General features: G+C 36.9%; 1 protein-coding gene and 1 long non-coding RNA gene across 2 annotated transcripts in view; both read left to right on the top strand.

Moving 5' to 3' along the window:
- The first annotated feature begins 571 nt into the window (after window positions 1-571).
- On the top strand, window positions 572-7,800 carry LOC126106840 (uncharacterized). The gene is made up of 3 exons (XR_007523396.1): window positions 572-688; window positions 7,597-7,669; window positions 7,752-7,800. It is a non-coding gene; the product is annotated as an uncharacterized LOC126106840 (long non-coding RNA).
- Window positions 7,801-19,041: 11,241 nt separating this feature from the next.
- Window positions 19,042-23,181, top strand: part of LOC126106740 (uncharacterized) — a 52,464-nt gene continuing 48,324 nt past the window's right edge. Inside the window, exons 1-2 of the mRNA XM_049913115.1 lie at window positions 19,042-19,067; window positions 19,112-19,215. Of these exons, the coding sequence (XP_049769072.1) occupies window positions 19,042-19,067; window positions 19,112-19,215 (130 nt within the window). The remainder of the gene's footprint in view (window positions 19,068-19,111; window positions 19,216-23,181) is intronic.

Genomic DNA, 23,181 nt, shown 5'->3' with positions numbered 1-23,181 from the left:
TGACACAGTTACTTGCGTGGGTAATATTTTCCAAACAAATTCCTTTAATACATGTATTAGTTTTCATCTACCTCAGAGCAAAGCTTTTTCTAGAATCATTCTTAGAAATAATTGACAATCTATGCAGACAGTCTGAAAGCATAGTAAAAACAACTGTGTATCTTTAAATACTGTAATGAAGTTCTCAAGTCATGAATGACAACAATGTTTGGATTTTGAATACAAGAAATATTTTCTTTCTTTCCCAAATTTGTTAACTATTTATACTATGAAGGTAGAAGAGAAGAGCTGAGCTCATCAACAGAGACAATAAAAACAGCTTTTGGATGAATCCTTTAATGAGCTGAAGGGTGTGTGTGTGTGTGTTTTTGTGCTCCCATATGTATTCGAAATCTAGCTCGTTGGCAGGATTTTCCCAAAGCAAAAGTAAGTTGTTTCCTTTATTCATAAATTAACAACATTTTGTCAGAACGTTCCTTGCCATATTTAATGAAGAGATAAGCATACATTAATTACCTGTTCTTTGCTGTACTGCTGGTAGATGTAAAGGTGTTTCTTTTTTCAGTCATACAACAAAACTTTGAAGAAGAAAATGGAAGATCCTGCTGCTCTTATGCGACAAAGAATATGGGAATTAATACATTGCTTCACTGATGCTTCACCATGGGCATATGCATTAAGTTTTGCTGTAAGTAACTTATGTTTATTCTTGGTTCAACAACCACACATGTTCATTCTGTCAAATGTGCTAATTCTTTCAAAAAATGAAATAACAGCAACTAGGCCCTGTTAATATATAAAGTGAAGAAAAAATGCCACAGTTAGCAGTTGACATGTGATTCCTCACCAAAATTCAAGACAAAATATATCTAGTAAGACCTAATCCCACCAATAAGTTTAGTAGAAAGACAATTTAAAAAAATGAGGCTCTGGCAATGCAGTAACTGCGAGCAGCATGGCCAGCAACAGGTAGCATGAACTCTGCTTTCTACCAGAGATGTCCCATGAGCTCAATGAGATGAGGCAGTGCCGTGGGGAACAGGTATGCAGACTTGTCGATCTTAAGAGTTGTGTTTGCACCATTTTTTTCCTCCTTCTTCAGTTAAAGCATCAAATTGTATCTCATTTACACCATTACAATGTGGCATATTGTATATTTCCTTCTGTTATTGTTACATTTATTTGAACATTAAGACATAAAATGAACTTCTTACAGGCATAAACAAGCACTTTGTTTTCATCTGTAACAAAAATAAAACCAATAGAAAATAATAGTGGATACAGTAATGTCTTTAGTATCCCGTGAGGTATAAAAAACACAATAGGTAGGCTATAATGGAGTGCACATTACACTACTCGCAGTAATTCCTTTCACTATATTTGACATCCAGGCTTATCTTCACAGAGCTGGTACATACATGTACAAACAACTTTAACTTTAGAGAACATGTTCAAAATTTTCACCTTGTATTTAAAAACACTGTTACTTGCTGGATCATACTTTGCCAGATCCTACACAACACACACACATCCACCACTGCTGAAGTGGCATGCACACGAGCTATTAGGTCGTGTACATCAACGGGTGGAGCACTATACATTTTTTCCTTGAAGTGTCCCCGTAAATAAAAACCTAGTGGAGTAAGATCAAGGGAACATGGAGACTAGAACCTTGGACCTCTGTGACCAATACATTTCCCTGGAAACCCATCATTTAAATAGTTATGCATATTCATTCCAAAGTGTGGTGGTGCATTATCATGCTTAAACCATAGGTGTCGCCAAACAATAAGTGGAATGTTTTCTAATGCATTAGGCAAAGAAATGCATTCAACTTGTCTGACAATACATAATGGCCCAAGAGCACTTCTCCCATGATTCCAGCCCAATGGTTGCCAAAGCATGCCTAAAAGCCATGTTCATGTGCGAAATGTGAATTGTTTTCTGACCAATAATGGCTGTTGTGGAGGTTGAAAATACCTTTACAAGTGAAGCTAGATTTGCCAATCCATATCATGTTATTTGTAAAATGTTTATCTCCCATTCAGTGCAAAAGCCTTGTGCAACACTTTAACAAACAGTCAGCGAGATATTTGGAATTTCCTTCCAATATCATGGGTACTTCAGGAAGGTGACAAGTGACTGGTTTCAAGAATCATGTACTCTCTTTGTGGAGTATGTCTGATTCTTGGACAACCTCTGCCCACTACTAGTGTATGAAGATTAGCGGTTTCCCAAAGGAAGGCATTGCTCCAAGTGATGAAAAGGATTCTTACTGTGATGGCATCTTTGAGGATACTGTGCAGTATACACATGAGCAGCAGCAACAGCTTGGTTATTGACTGCACTCATCGTCAAAAATATATCAAGATATTCATTGTCTGTGGACTCCATTGGGAAGCCACCCTACATGAACATGACAGGACCCCCAGTTGTATAAGAGGCAATAAATTTAAATACCATGGTGAGATAATACAGAAGCATGGACATGACAGTGAGGTTAATAAATTCAGGCCAAGAACGATGGAAATGGCCTTTTAGTTCACTAAAGATGTGCGCAGTAAGAGACCTATCTCCTCCCAAGCAAAGTTGCATCACTATGTTACTTTAGTAAAACCACAATGCTTATACACAATCAAATACCTTGATATCTGTAAGGCAGGAGAAATGTGGAAAAGAAAGAGAGAAAAATTCTATGAAAAATTACTGAAGCCAGCGAAACAAAATGGTGAACACAGGTACAGTACAATAAAGACCTGTATAAGAAATTTGAACAAAGAAATGCAATGATAAGAAACTGCAGAATGATGTTTTACGGTCATCTGGTTCATCTGAATGAAAACAGGATATGCAAGAGAATTTATGAACATGTCAACAAGAAAAAGTCTCCCTGGTGCAAGAGGTGCCAAGAAATCAAAGGTGAAACTCCTTGGCAGATTAAAAGATGTGAATGAAGAATGTAAAAAGTGGCCAGATGTAAAAAATGACAGCAAACTTCTCAAATGAAAAATTATTGGAAAAACTGGAATTAAATCAGAAAAAGTTACTTATAAGGCCCAGATCAATTGAAAGAAAGAGCCATCATCTCTTTCAAACTGGTGGCTTGGACCAGATGACTGTTCTTGTCCATAATATAAATAAAATTATACACAAAACAACTGTCTGATGATAAACATGTGGATTCAGAACCAGCAACGGTGCTATCTGCTTTGAAGAAATAGTGCTGTTGCGGTCAACAGTTGAGGTTGTGTGTGTGTGTGTGTGTGTGTGTGTGTGTGTGTGTGTGTGTGTGTAAAATCGAGCTGGGTGTCTCTACGCAGACAAAGTCTCATCATATCTTTTTGACAAAACAGCATCAACTATTCATAATTATGTTTCCTGAAACCACTACAGGCGACAGTTGGGGGCAGTTGTTTCATAAAGCCAGCCAAACTTTCATCCTATCTCATCAGTGAGCTGACATTTCCCCAAATGTAATGATGACACTTTTGGCAGTATTTCAAATGAAAAATAAAACAAAGTCCAAGTATCAGAATATTAAATTCCATGTACTGAAATTAATTTCTTCACAGGCCTCTGAAGTTCTTAAAGGTCTGGATATGAGCAAAATTCAGAATGCAGTATAATGTAGCATGTGAAACGCAAATTAATTCTCATGTTAAGCAGACATATTCTTAATGCTTTTGTAATGTATGTCTTGTGTGGGGGACAGTAAATGTGTGCCCCCACTTTACATGTATGCATCTTACTGCCAGTTTTGTAGTCATCTATCATCATTTATTAGAAAATTCTATTCATACTGCTTGTTCTAATTTATCTTTTTCCATGGGAATTTCTACCTATAGTATTCTTTATCCACAGCTTGAAAGTATCTTAGATTGTTTCACTCTTAATGGATTTGTGTTTCTGCATTTTTAAGTCAATATTGGCAAATAATGACTGCTGTTTCATCATTTTATTTTCCTGCTGAGTAAATTATGCAGTCCATGTTTGATTAACTAGCCTTATTCCGTTATTTGAAGCCTCTTTTATACCCTAACAGCACTAAAATTGTTAGGTGTTTTATGCAGTGATTATTATCTGTCTTTTCATTTTAATGTGATATAATTGTACTTCAGAATAAACCTATAATTTTGCAGGTTTGAAAACAGCTTAATCCTCAGACTAATATATGTGTTTTTCCAAGAAGAAATCCAGAGCCATGATGCTAGGTTTGTTACTGGTAGGTTTCATCAACACATGTTACAGAGATGCTTCGTGAAGCCAAATGGAAATTCTTGGAGGGGAAACAGCATTCTTTTCTTCAAACATTGTTGAGGAAATTTAGATAACTTGCATTTACAAGTGACTGCAGAATGATTCTGTTGCTGCCAATGCACATTTTGCATAAGGACTGTGTAGATGAGAGAAATTAGGGCCTACACAGAGGTACATAGACAGTTTTTTTGCTCTTGCTCTATTTGTGAGTGGATAGGAAAGGGAATGACTAATGGTAGTAGAAGGTACCCCTGCCATACACTGTATGGTGGCCTGCAGATTACATATATAGATGTACATCTACATCTACATGATTACTCTGCAATTCACATTTAAGTGCTTGGCAGAGGGTTCATCGAACCACAATCATACTATCTCTCTACCATTCCACTCCCGAACAGCGCGTGGGAAAAACGAACACCTAAACCTTTCTGTTCGAGCTTTGATTTCTCTTATTTTATTTTGATGATTATTCCTACCTATGTAGGTTGGGCTCAACAAAATATTTTCGCATTCGGAAGAGAAAGTTGGTGACTGAAATTTCGTAAATACATCTCGCTGCGACGATAAACGTCTTTGCTTTAATGACTTCCATCCCAACTCGTGTATCATATCTGCCACACTCTCTCCCCTATTACGTGATAATACAAAACGAGGTGCCCTTTTTTTGCACCCTTTCGATGTCCTCCGTCAATCCCACCTGGTAAGGATCCCACACCGCACAGCAATATTCTAACAGAGGATGAACGAGAGTAGTGTAAGCTGTCTCTTCAGTGGACTTGTTGCATCTTCTAAGTGTCCTGCCAATGAAACGCAACCTTTGGCTCGCCTTCCCCACAATATTATCTATGTGGTCTTTCCAACTGAAGTTGTTCGTAATGTAACGAAGTAAAGAAGCCGAATACCTGTACTGGCATTAGTACAATGTAAGCTACCTTTTGGTATATGACAGAGGTTGCCCTGTGTGCCAGTATGATTAGCCTTCAAGGAACTGTGTATTCTAACCGATGGAGGGTGCCACAAACATTTAAGTAATTTTCAGCCAGGTGTCCAGATAATGTTGATCACATAGTGTATATACTTACTATGTGACTCATAACAGAAAGTTCATAATTTTGTTTGGGTGGGGGGGTGGGAAGGGGGGGGGAGAGAAGCATGACACCATGATTATTGCAATGTTCTCTGTGTTCCACACCTCGAGGTTGGACCATTTACTGTTTCCGTTTTACTTCTTTTTTCCACATTTTAGAACACCTTCTTCCTGTTTTCATACTTGAACCATGTTCAGTTTTTGATGAGCCACTAAATCTGAGGGGACTACAACGGGGAGTTTCCCCCATGAGAAGCAGTGGTTAGAATACCCAGTTCCTTGATGTTCCCGAATTTACGGCACAAATGAGTCTTATCTTTTGCACTCTAAAAACTTTTGCTTAGTTTGATGAGTTACTTCATATATGTTCCATATGACTCAATAGAATGAAAGTAAGCAATGTTTGCAAGTGTTTCTTGTATATTTATACTTCCTATATCTGACATCATTTGCACTGTTCTGTAATGTCCAGTGCCCACTTCCATTCAATAATTGTCTCTGTCTTTGCTTACTTCTTGGAATCCAGCAATGAAGTTCCTTGGACTGTATACTGAGATGAGAGTCATTGTATCAAAGGAAAATTCATTCAAGAAAAATAGTAAATATAATGTAGAGTCGTTGACCAGATCTTTATCTTCAGGAGGCAAAAGGCAAAATATGTAGCACTACTGACAGATAGACATAAACATACTAGTGATGACATTTCCCTCCTTGTGGAGGAGGAAAGGGTAGATTGGGGAAAGCTAAAAAGAAATTCAGATCATTCAGACCCCAGGATGAGAGGGAGCCACCTGAAGAGAGGATGAGGTGCAACGTACCCACTTGTGATTTCTTGTGGACTTGGTGTCTCGTCAGTGGGAGTTCATAGAATTGCTGCAAACTAGTTGTATGGTTATTCCCCAATAATGCACACAGCACAGCATTGAACTGTGTTGACTTGTTTCCACATTTATCATTGCTGATGGCAATATGATGGCCACTTTCAGATTTCACATGAAATGTTGTTCACAGGTAGGCACTTTGAACATCCCATCTATCAGTATGGAAGTGGCAGAGTACCTGCAGTACATTTTCACAATTCAGTTCTCACAAAATACGACAACATTGGTTTCAATTTACACAGTTAGTTAACAGGCCAGATTTCCAGATACATGACATACTGATGTCCGTGACGTTGATGGAAAGATGCGACTGGAATAAAAGTCACTCACAGATTGCCTCAAAGAAGTTAATTGAAGATTAATACAAGTTGCTACCTGAGTGACACATACATGTTGGCCACACATATGCTGGGGCCAGAGTCTCACGGAGACGTTACTCGTGTATTAGCTCACACGGAAATGAAGTTTTTGGGTCAGAGGGGTGTTAATAAACTGGCGTAGTGATATTTTATGATCTTGAGAATTATATTGTAGTTTGTAAAACTTTAGGGTGAAAATTTGACAATGTAAATAACCTCTTGGTTCAGGTAACAATTTGGTTTAACGAAGAGATAGCTAGAAAATAATGAAAGTTTTCAGTTCTACTTCATTAGCACACCATAATTCTTTGTGGTGGATTACTTATTTACAAGTGAAGTTGCCATATATGAAATTAATTTAGTCAGTTCCTTAATTAAGGACTTCACTGAATAGTGGGGGGGGGGGGGGGTGTTCTCATTCAGAAAAATTAGGACAAAAGATATACACATCCTGGAATCCAATAAATGATAAAGATAATTGAGATGGGTGCTAACTTTAATTACAGGCACCTTGTAAGTTGATTATTTTTTGGAAAACTGAAAAGAATGGAATGAGCTTTTTCTAATGAATGGTGTCAATATTCATAATAAATTTATGAGAAACATCGGATGTCTAGTGTTTTGGCAAAAACACAGTATGTTTGGTTATACACAGTTGAAATATAAATGAAAAGCAAAAAAGTTAATTACTTGGTATGGGTAGAATATTAGTAAGAGGAACAAGTTACAGCTTGCTGTGTTTCAGAGAGAAGACCTTTTAAAGAGCTGAACTCCAACCTTTATCACTCTTAGAGTGTAAATAATATATTTCATATCTTTAACAGTTGTGACTGTGATGTTGGAGGAAAAAAAAAACTAATTTATAGCCTGACTTTTCAGATGCATAATTCTGCTTTTTCAGTTTCCATGTATTACTTTTGGTTGACTTAGTTTAACCTTTTGTGAAACTCAACACTGATTAAATCTGCTAGTTGAACAATAGTTATGAGTAAAATATCATTTGTTTCAGACACTCTTTACAGTTCCCTTGATGCACTGTGTTGATATACAGTGTATGGAACGCTGTTTGCCAGTGAGTGTTTGTGAGTATAAAAGCATCTCCTTGATAACTTTCTGGCTCAGTTTCATAAACTATAAACTGAAGCAATATTTCTTCTGTTTCAGGTAACCTATGGTATACAAAAGTTGTGGTCATTATCTCATTAATTATTACAAATTTGCTGTTGGCTGCATTTTTGAGTGTAAGTGTAATATTTTTCTCTTTCTTTTGACAGAGTGTAGTGTATTTTACTATGGACTCTGCCGATGACTACTTCATGTATTAGTATAGAAGTAATTGTAAAAGTGCAGTGTTTTAAGAGTGAGAGACAAAGCAATTTCAATGCATAGGATGTCATTAAATGAACAATAAATACTTGTGAATGTAAGGAAACTCTTGAGCAAAACATTAGTATAATCATGAGGTCCAGTTTCCAGTACGGAATATCAGCTATCAGTCATCAACACAAAATAGGTCTGCTGAGTATGGAAGTAACTTTACTGATATATTTGTGGATTCAGAAATATTAAATAATATTAAGTTTAAATAAAATTTTCCATATAAACCAATGGAAAGTTATTCTAATTCTTGGGATCGTGTGGGTTCTAACCTATATTTTGATGGAAATTGCTTCCATAGCACAAAAACGGAGAGAATAAGAAAGAGTGATTGTACGAGCTTCAGGATGACAGCAACAGAATTTCTATCTGGTGGGATGAACGGCAGCTTGCTTTAAAAGACTAATTTAACTGAAGGTGGATTACTAGGAGAAAATCCACATCATATTTGAAATTCAAATAATTCTTTTTCAGGAACTCAAGACAATAACATCGTATACTGATTTTTTTCTCCTTTCCTTCTCTGACAGGTTAAAAGTGAGTTGGTGAAGCTCTTCAGCGTATTGAATTATACGCTGCTAGCAGTTTATTATGTGCTGGCGTTTCTGTTGTATGTGGCCATAGAGCCTTACGACACCCACTTAGCACTGCACATAATTTGTGTTACCTTGGCTCTAGCATGTGAGTATTTTCATAAGTTAATGACATGTGATAAAGTTCTAGACAATACTTGACTCTCAAAGTGAAATTAAACTAAGTGTCTAATGGTGAAGGTTGCATTATGTTCTTGGGTTACATCCCCTGTTTCAGCTGAAGCATGTTTTTTAATGTTTTTGTTTTTCTGATAGTAAAAACTTTTACATTAGTAGGTACTTGAGACCTGTGCTTTTATTAATTTTTTGTCATATTTTAAAGAACTTTATATGTGTTTATAAATATGAGACACGACTTCTAGTTGCTTCAGTGTGCAAAAGCTTAATACTGCCAGTAGACACACATGAAAGTAAAGTGATGTGTTGTTGTTTTCCAACAGTTTTTGGATCACAATCCACAATCAGAAGTATGTAACCCTACACTTTAGTAACCAACTGAAGTGATTCCTCCTTCCACCCTTCTGAATAGTATTTTGTGTTATGCTCTCACAAGCTCGTAAGGTACTGTAACTCTCTTCTCTCTCCTTCTGCTGGACGAGGAAGGAATACAAATGAAGTTATGAGGATTTCTTCCTGTTCCAACTGCATGTAAAGCACCAAAAAATGGTATGCTTAGAATCATGTGTATGTACTGTCATTAGTCTAACGTTATAAACAGGTGGCTGAAGAATAAGCAGGTTCTCCTTTATTATGGGATCTATAGAATAGGATGAATGAGTGTATTATGCCTATTCTTTATGGATCTTACTCTGTTTTACCTGCCATGTTTCTCTCTATCTTGAAATAGTAAATAGTGGCATGATGATTTGTTTGAGGGGGCTGAAAATTAAAACAGAGATCAGCAGATCTTTAAAGTTTCATTTATTTTGTCTCAGGACAAAAAGTATAATTTCCACACAAAAAATAGCAGTGATCAGTGAAATGAAAATATTTAAAATTCTGATAAAATAATCTAATCATTAAATAATAGCAAAAGAAAAAGCATAGAAAAAAAATTTGCTAGTTTTCAGAACCAAGGGCATAGTTTTAGATCACAGTGTTCTTTGTGACAGGTGTCAGGAAGATACTATACGAAAAGAGGCATGACTTACTGGGACAGGAAAATCCACCAAGAACCACAGTAAAGGAGGCTTACTGGGATAGTATGTGAAGGAAAAATGGATTTATTTATTTGTGTAAGAGTCTTGTAAATCTAGTATAGACACTGAATGAGCCTGTAAGTGCTACAGACATTTCTTTCATTGAAAAAAATTCAGCAAGAAATAATATTACATAATTATTGATGACATTTTACATATATTCCATCAGAGGATGGTACAATACTGTTTTCCTTAAGGTTCTCTCTCAGGATAAAAACAGTCCTCAGCCTAGCACTGTTTTACTGATGAACTGAATTTATCCTTGTTTGATGTTATTTTTTATCTCCATAAAGCATATGCACTTTGATGTACAATGCCTTTTTTTAGAATAATGCTATATTCCATTTATTATTACAGAAGAATGAGTCTTTGGTTCTGAAAACTAGCAAATTTATGCCTTTGTATTTGTATTCTGCTTCTGCCACTTAGTGATACATTTCATCTATGCACACTGCAAATAACACGCACAAAATGGATGGATACATAGTCATTCCTTGTAAGAGTAACACAAAAGGATGGCACATATAAAATGAAATCTGTAGGCTTCCTTGTCTGTAGGGATACAGTAAATCTAATGATGACCTTAAAGTAATGGGATAGAAATTGGCTATTGTGCATGATCATCCTTACTTCAAGTGGTGCAGCAACTCTATATACTGTAGCTTTGTCTCGGTAACAATGAAAGATATCTCAGCGAATAACAAACCACACCTTATCAATAGTTATCCATCCATTCGTATGACTTGTATATTGGGGATCCTATCTGGGAATATACAACACTGTTCATTACTGCCTGCATATTCTTCATTCAGTTCTCATTGGCCCAAAGTAATGAGCAAGTTCCCCTTCATATTCTGGGAGCTGGATTTTTGTTACTCCATGATCTGGTACACTTCCTGCAAAACGTGTCAGCATGTCAAAAGCACATGAACAGGAGGAAGGGAAGAAAAAGTCCAACTCGTAGGCACAGGGAACAGATCTGTACATTCATGTGAAATGTGTGAGGAATGGTCAGGTATTATTACGTTAGAGAACAGAAGATATTGCTAGAATATTACTCAGGTGGGTGGGACCTGTACCAAATGGACTAACAGAGAATACTGAATGCCTACAAAGATGGTACATGAATGGTCACAGGTTTGTTTAACCAAAGGGAGAGTGTCACGGAAATGGTGAAATACGTGAGGCAAACTATCCCATAGCAATCTGCTAAGAAAGATTCAAGAACAAAGATATGACTCTCTGGCCTACTGCCAGAACACATTTTGTTAATTGCACAATATTTCCTTCAAACAACGGCATGAGACTGTCTGGCCTTGGCTGCTAGTTATTCCTGGCAAAAAGAATCTCAGGGTAGCAATTCTTTAGGATTACCTGGAAAACATGGAATTCTCAGGGAATTACATTTTACCTGAAAAAATTAGGGAATTTCCTCGGAATCTTGTAAAATCTCAGGAAATTCTGTGTTTTTAGTCTATCATTGTAATTTAATTCTAGTGAGTTTTACAAGTCACAAATTTTAAAATACTTAATATTTCAAAGTGTGTTACTTTTGCAAATATTATTCTACATAAAATATTGATGTTTAAAAACTACAATCAAGCTACTGCTTGTGGCCACTATATCCCAGCTGAGAGGAAACAAAAGCTGTTGTTGTGAGATATCTTTAGACACCCCAGAGCCAAAATTCACACTGTTTCAGATCAGGTGATCATGCAGGACATGCATCTGAAACGCCTCTGGAGATAACACATTCATGAAAGGTTTTTGTAGTGTCAAATGTGGTTTGTCACATATTTTTCACTGGGTGAGTGGCACAAGGTGAATGATAACAATGGTTTCCTCACAGTTGCACTCTTCGAAAGTGAGAATGAGATGTTGTATGAGGTGGTCTTGATAACATGCAGATGTTATGATACACTTGATAGGTCATCCAGGTGTATTGTGGCTCTTTGTGCACAACACGCGGTTAAACAGTACCCCTAATTTGGCAGTTGTGTGTATTCACTGCACCCTGTAGTGTAAAATGTGGCTTGTCACTCCACAGAATATTGCCCAGCTACATTTCACCAACTTCAACCTGTGCCAGAAACTGAAGAGGACATCCAGAATGTTGCTGTGGATCATGAGGTTTCAGTTGCTCCACCATCTGGATCTTGTATGTGTACCAGCGTTGTAGACCACAAAACTTTCTGTACTGTTGACCATGGGTGGATAATTCTCACGACACTTTATGAGCACCAGCAATACCCACGGCACATGCTGAATGGTCAGTTACAGCAACGGCAAGTTCATCAATAATGTCCATCAAGATAGGAATCTTTCCTCTTCCAGGTGCCACTCCAAGCTCACCTGGGTTTTCGAATGACATTAATATCTTCTTTAAACCATTCAGTGACATCAGACCTCTCCTCAGAGCTTTCAGTTAGCAATATTTTCTCAATGTAGCACTGTAAATTCTGTCCTTCCCATAAAAAAGTTTACTAACAGCACAAGGTCTAACTTCTTGATAGCCATACTGATAACTCATTTTATGGATTGTCAAATGACAGCATAGATGTCATACCATTATACAGTGTAAAGTGCCAGATTTGAACCTGGTGACCAAAATTGGAACTAATTCATTTTCCAGCATAAATTGGTTCCACATTAGTGGATTAGTGTATCCACCAAGTTTTGCTATATTATAATTACAGCCCATACTGAACCTCCATGAATAGATGCACTTCAATTATAATCACCAGGGACTAAAACTTCCTGCTTGCGGCTGCTGTAGCTATCATGATGACAACATTAGACTAGTTGCAGCATGCAGAGAGGCGTTCAGACACTCATTCCTCCCATACTCCATACTAAAATTGGACAGGAATCAGCCTTGAAGTGGTACAATGAGAAATACCCTCTGCCATGTTCTTCACAGTGCTTCCAAATTTCTTTGTCCCCACACCAAAGTTTCCTCACTTCATCTTTATTATCTTCGTTCCTCCACTGAATTGTCAGAAGCCCATAGCAGCAATGAAATTAACAGAGAGCAGGAACAACATTTGTGAAACAGAAAACAGGGTGAATGCACCATAATGAGTAACACAGCTAAAATTATGGCAATATTTCTAGTACTAACTTTTGTGAAATCCAGCTGTTATGTGTGCTGTTGCTATGTAAATAGTCCTGTGCATTATTGTTTTTGTGTTACAGGTCCTAGTTGGGTTCTGAGCCGATATCAATGACAAAGAAACCAAAAGTAAGAATTGTGTATGTAACTCGTGCATAGTTCTTCACAAATGTCAGTAAAAGGTGCACCACTAGAGTGAATTTTGCAAATGGTGCACAAATATTGCCAAAAGGCCAGGCATAAGGTATTAGTATCATTTTAATCTCTAATATGTGTAACTGATAGTTTTTCACTTTAGTTAGCATAATAAATAGGGTATTTCGATACATAAAATGGTCAATGAAGTCAGTGTGAAAGTCCAGTTATTAAAGACAAAAAATTGTTAAAATAACCCTGATCTTAAAAAACCAAAGATGGCTCTTATCTTCCACTGCTTTGTTGTTGTTGTTGTTGTGGCCTTCAGTCCTGAGACTGGTTTGATGCAGCTCTCCATGCTACTCTATCCTGTACAAGCTTCATCATCTCCCAATACCTACTGTAGTCTACATCCTTCTGAATCTGCTTAGTGTATTCATCTCTTGGTCTCCCTCTACGATTTTTACCTTCCACGCTGCCCTCCAGTACTAAATTGGTGATCCCTTGATGCCTCAGAACATGTCCTACCAACCGATCCCTTCTTCTGCTCAAGTTGTGCCACAAACTCCTCTTCTCCCCAGTTCTATTCAATACCTCCTCATTAGTTATGTGATCTATCCATTTAATCTTCAGCATTCTTCCATAGCACCACATTTCGAACGCTTCTATTCTCTTCTTGTCTAAACTATTTATCATCCATATTTCACTTCCAAACAAGGCTACACTTTGTATGCTTTGTTAAGCATACAAAAGAAACAAAATCTATTTACTGCACAAATGTCACAGCGTCAGTTTAATTTGGAAATCTGATTTTTGTGCTTGTCTCTCACTCAACATTTCAACTATAATGAGAATGGTTACCTTTACCCCTTCCATTATTAATTTGACAACAGTAGCTTATAGTGTTGACACTGTCTTCAGTCCAAAGACAGATTTGATGCAGCTCTGCTAGTTAAATCTGTCCTGCTTTAAGTTTCTCAATTTCTGCATAACTACTATAGTGTCAACCATATGAGAAAAGTATCTGGACACTGCTACGTAGTGCATAATTGACTAAAGCAGACCCATCAGTATACAAGCAGGTGGGGGGGGGGGGGGGGGGGGAGGGTATTGTGTTGTCAGTACAGAAGTAGTAACAGCACAGTGGGTTAGTCAGGAGAGTCAGTGACTTCAAACATATCTGAGTCATTGGATGTCAACTGATGGATTTCAACCCTCCTAAAGCTGCTCAAGCTGAATATTGGTGGTGAGATTGTTAAGTGTAAACATGAAGAACCAACAACAGCTGAGCCAAGACCAGGGAGATGACGTATAGTGACGGGCGGGGACTGTCGAGCTTTGTGGAGGATGGTTGTGAAAATACACGAAATCAGTGGAAGGTATCACTCTCGAGTTCCCAATTACTACCTGCGGGCCATCTAGCACATGACTGTGCATAGGGAGTGTGCATTCCTGTAGCATTGACGGCCAGCCCATTGCCATGAAATGGCATTGAGAAGGTGCTGACCTGCACGTCAGTGGAAAGAGTGGACAGCATCACACCTCCGGTAAGACAGACTTCAGTGCTCCTTGTCAACACTGATTTAACCAGCTGCCCATTGCTGGTAGGCACAGTTCGGTTGCAGTTTTTGAAAGCATCAGTACATAGTAGTAAGAAGACGATACTTAGCCTTAATTTTGCAAATAGTAATACAGACAACAGTACTTGTATGTAGGAGGCACAAGATGCACAGGACTCAAGAGATGTTAAGTTAACTTTGTTTTCATTCTAGAAAGAGGGAGTTCTTCCAGTATTTTGTACAGACAATCTGATTCCTGTCACTGGGCATTGCAACTTAGCTCCTCCATTGTGTGTTTCAGCACTGACTCCTGGAGTAACTGACACAAGAGGGGGTGGTTGAACAGTGACATATTTTTGTAGTCATTGCTAAGCGATGATTGAACTGGTGCTGTAGAGTCAATAAAACACAGTGAGATCTCTAAAAATATATGATGTGTGCGAGAAGCGGCAAACAATTAAATGTCAGATTTCACATTGTAAATAGTACGCATGAGAAAAGTCAGCCATCAGTTTGGGTTTGGAAAATACTTGGAGAACATTACCTGATCTCTTGTGTAGGACCAACAATGAAGTGCGCAGTTTGGTGGTTGGCTTTTCTCATGCATACTATGTATGATGTGAAATATGACATTCAATTGTTTGCCTTTCATCGCACATACCGTATATTTTTAGAGATGTCACTCTGTTTTTACTGACTCTGTAGCACAGGCCACTACTGTGCAGTGTTTATTTTGACATTTGTTTACCAATGATTTTAGCGTATTTCACCTCTAAAGTTGACAGTTTCAACTACTGAACCTGGTAAAGTGAACCAAACAAAGGTTTTCTTGTGCAGTTGATGACTGACTTTTTATGTTTGTTGAAATATTCTGCAGGCAGCCATGAACAAAATAATGAACTATTAACTATTCCGTGCTATCTTGGGATGTGTCTTATCAACATTTTCCTTCTAGCAGTTAAGTTGAACCATATATTACTTCTCTCTCTCCTATTTTATCCTGTTCCTCTTCATTACATATCCAGTCTACCCACTTAATCTTTAGCATTCTTCTTTGGCATCACATTTCAAAATTTCCTATTCTTATAGCTACTGTTAATCTCACATGTTTCACTTCCATATGTGGCTACGCTTCAGGCAAATACTTCCAGAGTAGACTAACATTTAAATTTGCCATATATTTTAAGGTATTTTTAACTTTATATATTGGCAACTTTTTACAAACAATGAAAAATCCAGGATGGAATGTAACAATATTATGAAAAGGTCACATAGTGTCACAATGTCATAAATAAAGATTTCAGGCAGTAACACCGTCAAAAGTAGACAACACACACACACACACACACACACACACACACACACACACACACACATACGACTGCAGTTTCCAGTTTCAGGCAACTGTGGCAGTGTGGCTACAGCTGGCTGGGACTGAAGAGAGAGAGAGAGAGTGTGTGTCATTTATTTTCGACGAAGGCCTTACAGGTCGAAAGCTTTATTTGTGACAGTCTTTTTGTTGTGCCTGTCTGTGACTCAGCATCTCTGCTATATGGTGAGTGGCAACTTTTTACAAACATATCTTTTAGTTTTTATGCCTTTTTAATCACCCATCATGCACAGCTTGCTGAGTTGCTGCACTGGCACGTACTTTATAAATTTCCTACTGGCGCATAGTTTTTAAACTTCTCATTGTTTTCATTAGAAGTGGAGATTACAAACAAAAAATGTACTACAGTACAGAAAACTGGATGCATGGATTATTAATAAAAAAAACCTTTCATGTCTTAGCTGTAAGGAACAAAAGAATTCCAAGACATAAATGAGCAAGTACCAAGGTGATGTTTACTATCTCAGGTTTAGTCTTACTGAGGTTGTGTTAAGAGCATTAAAGTTGTTGAATTTCATAACATATGTATTAAGTCATTTACATTACACTATAACATATACTTCTCCAAAATGTCTCATATATGTGTAAGAGATGACCATTCCAGGTGATATAGTTTGTACTGATGTCAGTTATTTTTGGTACCTGACGAAGTGTATTATAAATAGCATCTGCTTACAATCCATATTTTTGTTGTTTCTTATCAGAATTTTCATCTATTTGTTTATTTTTCAGAAAATACCACTGCTCCAAGTTGCTGCCACTACTAACAAATCCCACTTCAGAATCAAGATCAAACATTGCATATGTAAAATAATGTCAAAGGGGAGAACCTCAGTTATACGGATGAACATACACATTTTGAAACTGGAAATCAACGAACAGAGCTGTGCCAACAACCACAATATCACTCCTCATATCTTCATACTAGGCATGGAAAAAGATTGTGAAAGTAGAAGATAACTACATCATTTATATCTCTCTTAAATCATTCAACAGATCCAGAGCAATCATGAAGTGCCTCTAATATTTCACAAAAATTAGAACCTTAGACTCAAGAAATTTTAATTTATAGGTCAGCTTCATCCAGAGAGTTAGCCAGCCATTAGGCCATTAAACAAAAACATTGACTTGAGGAAATATTTAAGGATTAAGAATGCAAATACCAAAAATATAACACTTATGGAAAGAAGGTGGTGGATGGCTTGATGACTTGAATGTTTGGGTCACCTTATTGTCAGCAGAGTGCAACGAATGTCTTTTGGCCAACTGTAAATCTATCCTAGTGAATTAGAGATGTTTATTTCCTTCTACAAAGTTTCAATTTGTATTCACTATTTACTTGTGTCTGAGAGTGCAGTATGTGGTCAGCACTTTCTCTTTTTCTTAGCATGTTTTCTTTAATCTGTTTTGCCTCTCTCATTTTTCTAACTGGTAAATAGGCAATCAATTATTAGTAGCACATGATGTAATACACTATCTGGTGGCCTCAGTGCAACGTGTGTCATCCAAAACAAGCTCTGTGAATATTATACAATTTCAAAATTATATCGAATATTTTGTAGATCATGAATTTCTGAACAATTTGTAAGATACTAACTTTCACTTCTGTACTTATTATTCTCTGTTACATACAGCAACAAGTAGTTTTTCACATTTAAGTGATCAGATGTCATCAACTTGTGCTTCAGAATTCACATTGTTTCATCCTGACCAGTTTGTCATAATACAGAAATGCAAGTGTGGAAATAATTATCATATTGACATACCAATTTTGGAATCCAAAGAAGAAAGTAAATAATATGAAAACAATACCTCACAGGTTCACAGTAGAGCTAGACATTTTTATCACCCAGGACTTCCTCATTCCCAAATGCCCACTGTAATAAATTCACTTGGATTTAAAAATTGTGGATCACTGTATTCAAGTCCACACAATGTCAAAGACTGCTGTACCATATCAGACTTTCCATTTTTTATTTACTTATTATTTATTTTATTTTATTTATTTATTTTCATTTTTTGAGGATAATTAACAGTCAGTTTGACTTAAATCTTAATTCCCAGATGGTAACAAAAGTGACACACAGAATTTCCTGCACAAAAGACATGTTTCTCATATGTCTTCCATTTTTTACATTGTGTGGTTGAAGCTGGACCCCTTGATTCTTAGAAACTGTTACCCCTAGTCAGTGGCCTCACTTTCACTTGTGCAAGTTATTAATCTTTGTAACTCATGGCATAAACTGTTTTACATGTTTCAGTGGTCATATGTGGTGTATAATTTGTGCCTTGGGCTTAATTTCAGCCTGGTACATTTGTCACAATGTTTAAAACCAATGCGTATTGAATCTGTTCACCTGTTCAACAGAACATTGTGTTCAGCCTTCCTCCTCTGTACTTTATAATTACATTGCTAGTTAGAAAGCAAGAATAATCATTTTAATCTCTGCCTTCTCTGGTCTCGATTATTTGCTTTTATGTGCATTTGCCTAAGTGCAACAATTCCTTGCCCAAAACCTTTTTTATAGAACTATTATTTAATGTTGATATAAGATGTTATCACTTTGTTGAGTCATTCTTCACTACGACCTTCACATACTATTTCACTTAGAACAGGTAACATGGTGTGATCAGGAAATTTTCTCCGAAACTTAAAAATTAACATAAACTTCTATAAAAGGTTAATTCAGATTATACACTGGATCTTGTGTTAATAGTGAACAGAAAAAAAACCTCAAACAGTTTGGAACTTACATGTGTTTTTCCAGAGATCAGAAGTGTTCTCCTTAATATAAACTTTTCTTTTTTTTGTAAGTTTCATTTGTTAACCATAGTCTTCACTTAAACAGAATGAGTTAATTAGTTAAAACTTATTCACTTAGAGGACACATACTACTGTGGTACGTGTGAGTGCAGTGAATACTGTAAAATAGTGGTCAAATTACCCAGCAGGAGCAGTGAACTTGTTTATAATTCGTGTGTAGCAACTGGACACTTACTAGTGTTGTGAGTGTGAGCACAATTATTATGTGGAGGTGGCAAATGTTCTCCCAGCAAGGCTAAGTAGTTTGTACACATGTGGATTAAGTATGGCAACTGGACACTTACTACAGTTGTAAGTGTGAGTGTGATACATAATGTTTGATTGTGTGGATGCAGAAGTTCTCCTAACAGAGGGAATCAGTTTGCTTATGCACAAAGGACTCCTGCTGTTGCTAGAGAATATGTTTCAACAAGATGGCAACTGGACACTTACTACAGTTGTAAGTGTGAGTGTGATATGTATTGTTTGACAGTGCAAATGCAGAAGTTCTCCTAACAGAGTGAAGCAGTATGCTTATGCACGAAGGATTCTTGCTGTTGCTAGAGAATATGTTTCAACCAGATGTATTTGTTCCTTGTGTTTAAATTCATAATATGTATGATTATTATCAATAAATGAATAAATGCACGATTGATTTTATTTTGGAATATAAGACATAAGAATCCTGTGAGAACCGATTTCCTTTCTTCCCTCTTCCAGTCCTTGACCACTGATTTCCTCTTCATGAAAGTTAACAAATTATTGTGCTGCTGTGATGTATCTGTACTATGTTTTTTCACTATAAAAGGTGAGCTCCCTGTAGATTCTCAAATCCACAACTCCCATGACTAGATTTATACATGTATTGTAGTTGTCAGTTTGTTCAAGGTTACAGGCCCAGTTTCATATTATGTTTGAGATGATTTTTAAATGGTTACTATCATGTTCCTCTTCATCGTTCAGCACAAAACAGAGAAATATTGATCCATTCTGGCACTCTGTAGTCAGTGCTACCACCATACTATTAAAAAAATTTGAAGCATCTGACAATGTAGCTCTTACCACTGCTAGTAGCTGTTCTAACTCACTGAAAACTCCAGAACTACCCAACTTAAGCTGAGAGTTATATATATATATATATATATATACACCTAAAAACAAAGATGATGTGACTTACCAAATGAAAGTGCTGGCAGGTCGACAGACACACAAACGAACACAAACATACACACAAAATTCAAGCTTTCGCAACAAACTGTTGCCTCATCAGGAAAGAGGGAAGGAGAGGGAAAGACGAAAGGATGTGGGTTTTAAGGGAGAGGGTAAGGAGTCATTCCAGTCCCGGGAGCGGAAAGACTTACCTTAGGGGGAAAAAAGGACGGGTATACACTCGCACACACACACATATCCATCCACACATATGCAGACACAAGCAGACATATTTAAAGACAAAGAGTTTGGGAGTTTAGTGGCTTATGACATCAATTTCTTATATCTCATCTATGTAAGAACATGTCATCTATGTCAGAATAATGAAGTGATTTGTGCCATTACCAATGACATGGAATTTGGCAGAATAATGAAGTGGTTTATACCATTACCAATGACAGAGAATTTTATTTCTCTTTTAGAATTTACCCAATGGTTCCTAACATTTATTGAAAATCAAAATCATCTATCACTGAAAGAGACAACAAGGGAGGTAAGTAGGGGCTTAAGAAAGTAAGTTACATGTGTTGTGCAATGCTAAGACCTTTACACAACAAAAGTGGTACATCATCAGAAGAGAGTACATATTCTGGGTTTCCTGTAGAGGCAGTTCTGCTGCAGTACAGGCAACAGGTGCATCAAAGTGTGGGAGTGAAATGGCACAGAAACTGAAAGTTTACTCCAGAATTGAAGTACGTGGGGCAGTTTCATATAGGCAAAACATCTAAATTGCCCACAAGTTCACCATGAAATTCTAGAAACATGTGGACCAAATGCAATGCCCTGTCCAGCCATAATAAAATGGTACCTACAGTTCTACCAAGGTCCCACAGACAAGGGTTATGTTGAATGGGAAGCAAGGCCATCAACAGTGACCGCTGATGACAATGTCCAAGCAATATTTTCAGGAACGCAAAAGAAAATCTGGGGAAGAAAGATGGCCAACCCTGAGAATGTTCACACAGCACTTCTAAAGTGGCTTCATGACCAAGGAGTGGAATTTTTTATTTGAGGAAGTGAATGATTTGTACAATGTTCTGATCACTGTTTAGAGGGATTTGGCAAATTTGTGGAAAAAAAGTGTCACATATCAGTTGTACTTTGAAATGTAATTCAGCATTACTTTGACTGCCATGATAATGTGTAATTTATGAGGGATTTTCAATAAGAAATGTAACACTTTTTTTCTAGGACAATTTTGGTTGGAATAATTGCAGAATTTGTTGTGGGACATCATGGAATATTTCCGCTTCAGCCCATGTAGTTTCACAAAGTTCTTATATGTGCCATTGCAATAAGTAGCCTTTGAAATTGTGTCTGCTCCAAGCAGAGATCTGTTGTTGTGTTTCGTTTGGTGGAAAACAAGAGTATCAAAATATTCATAGGTGCTTGCAGAATGTTACAGAGACCTTGCGCTGAACAAAAGCTTAATGTGTTGAGTGAGGCATGTGTCATCACAGCAACAAAGTAAAGCAAACCTGCATGACATTGACTGGCTGCACACTGCTGTGACTGTTATAGTGCTGAAAAGTGACCACGAAAATTCCAACAAACTTCTCCTCCATGAGAAAACGAGGCCTGACCCAAGTCTGCCCACCCAAGAAAAGCTCACAGGACTTAATTGGATTGCTCCTTCTCATCCACCCTACAGCTCAGATCTCGCACCTCCTGACTTCCATCTGGCCCAATGAAAGGTGCACTATATAAGAAGCAGTATGTGGATGGCTATGAGGTTATTGGTGCAGCAAAAATAAAAAATAAAAAAAAGGCTGTGATGTCTACCAGTAGAATGCTACCATGTAGGCATACAGACCCTCCCCATAGGATGGCGTAAGGTCATCACATTGAACAGAGATTGAGATAAAGAATGGGGTTTTGTAGCCAAAAGAATCGTGAATAATATGATTTATTATAATCTTGAATAAAATAAACCTGCTTTCAGAAAAAAAATGTTGCGTCACTTACTGAACACCCCTCGTACTTTCACAATTCTTCTGTTCAAGGACTCTCACAGATCACTGACGTTGTTTGTACGCAAATATTTATATATTTATTGAACAGGGGGCTGAAAGGGTTAAAAATTTACAAAACAAAAATCACTACAGAAATACCTGGGTATACTTTCTAAAAGAGACACAAAATATGAAAACTTTAATTCCTCAAAGAAAACCAATAAAGTAAATAAAACCAAAAAGACTAATATGGAAAGAGGCAATTAATTTCAAGCAATTTCATGTAATAGCCAAAGTAAGTGGAGAATTCAACAAAACTATATTACACTACTGAAGACAAGTTTCTATGTATCTGAACTACTTTTTTTTTTCTATTGTACTGCATGTGCCCATTTCTCAGTCTTCTACTTACACCTCACATCTTCCTACTTCCACTCCTCCTCTTATTTTTCCTGTGTTTTACTGTTTGTCTTTGTTACTCTAGAGGCCAGTTTTATTCATGTGAGCCTCTCTTTTACATTTTTGCTTTCCATTTCTCTCTTTAATCTCTCTGCTTATGTGTCTGAGAAATCTAAAGTGGGACACAAAGAACATGTCTAAACCTTAATAAAATATGCTTAGGTTTCAAGTGGTGTGAAGTGGTTAACTGCTCACTTATGGACAGTTAACCATTTGATGTGGCTTGAAACCCGAGAATATTTTAGTAATGGATATTGCTCTGATAGCATGTGTTTATATCTAAAAGACCTTGTTTACCAGTAAATATGTTTGTGGGCATGTCTGGAGATCTCCATACCACCAATCCAAAAAGGCAGAGAATTTCATTATTTTTGTACAAAAGTTACTTATGTATTAGTCCAGACATAAGCTAAACTAAGTGTCAAAAGAATTCAGTAGCAGTTTTCATATATAATGTTTTATTACTTTTAACTATGTAGCTGTGAAGTTGTTACTATTATGGCACATATTTTATTAACTGCCATGTATTTATCTAGAAACTTTATTTTAATGATTGTACACTAATTAATTAAACTGAAACTGCTGTGTCTGAAAACTGTCACCTGTTCTTTAATGCTGACAATTTGCAGTGTGATCAGTTTCGTAAAGTACCTTTCTGTTCTTGAATATGACCTACTGTTATGGTGCTTGCCTACATCAATAAAGTTCACCATTGTGCAACATAAATGCGGTTTCACATATGCAGAAAACTAGTTGAAACATGTATTTGTGGAAACATTAATGATATGTGGGAAACATAGCAGTGA

Source organism: Schistocerca cancellata, chromosome 10, assembly GCF_023864275.1.
Source record: "Schistocerca cancellata isolate TAMUIC-IGC-003103 chromosome 10, iqSchCanc2.1, whole genome shotgun sequence".
Lineage (NCBI taxonomy): Eukaryota > Metazoa > Arthropoda > Insecta > Orthoptera > Acrididae > Schistocerca > Schistocerca cancellata.
Note: the sequence above shows the minus strand (reverse complement) of the source record. Positions and strands in the feature narration are given on the sequence as shown.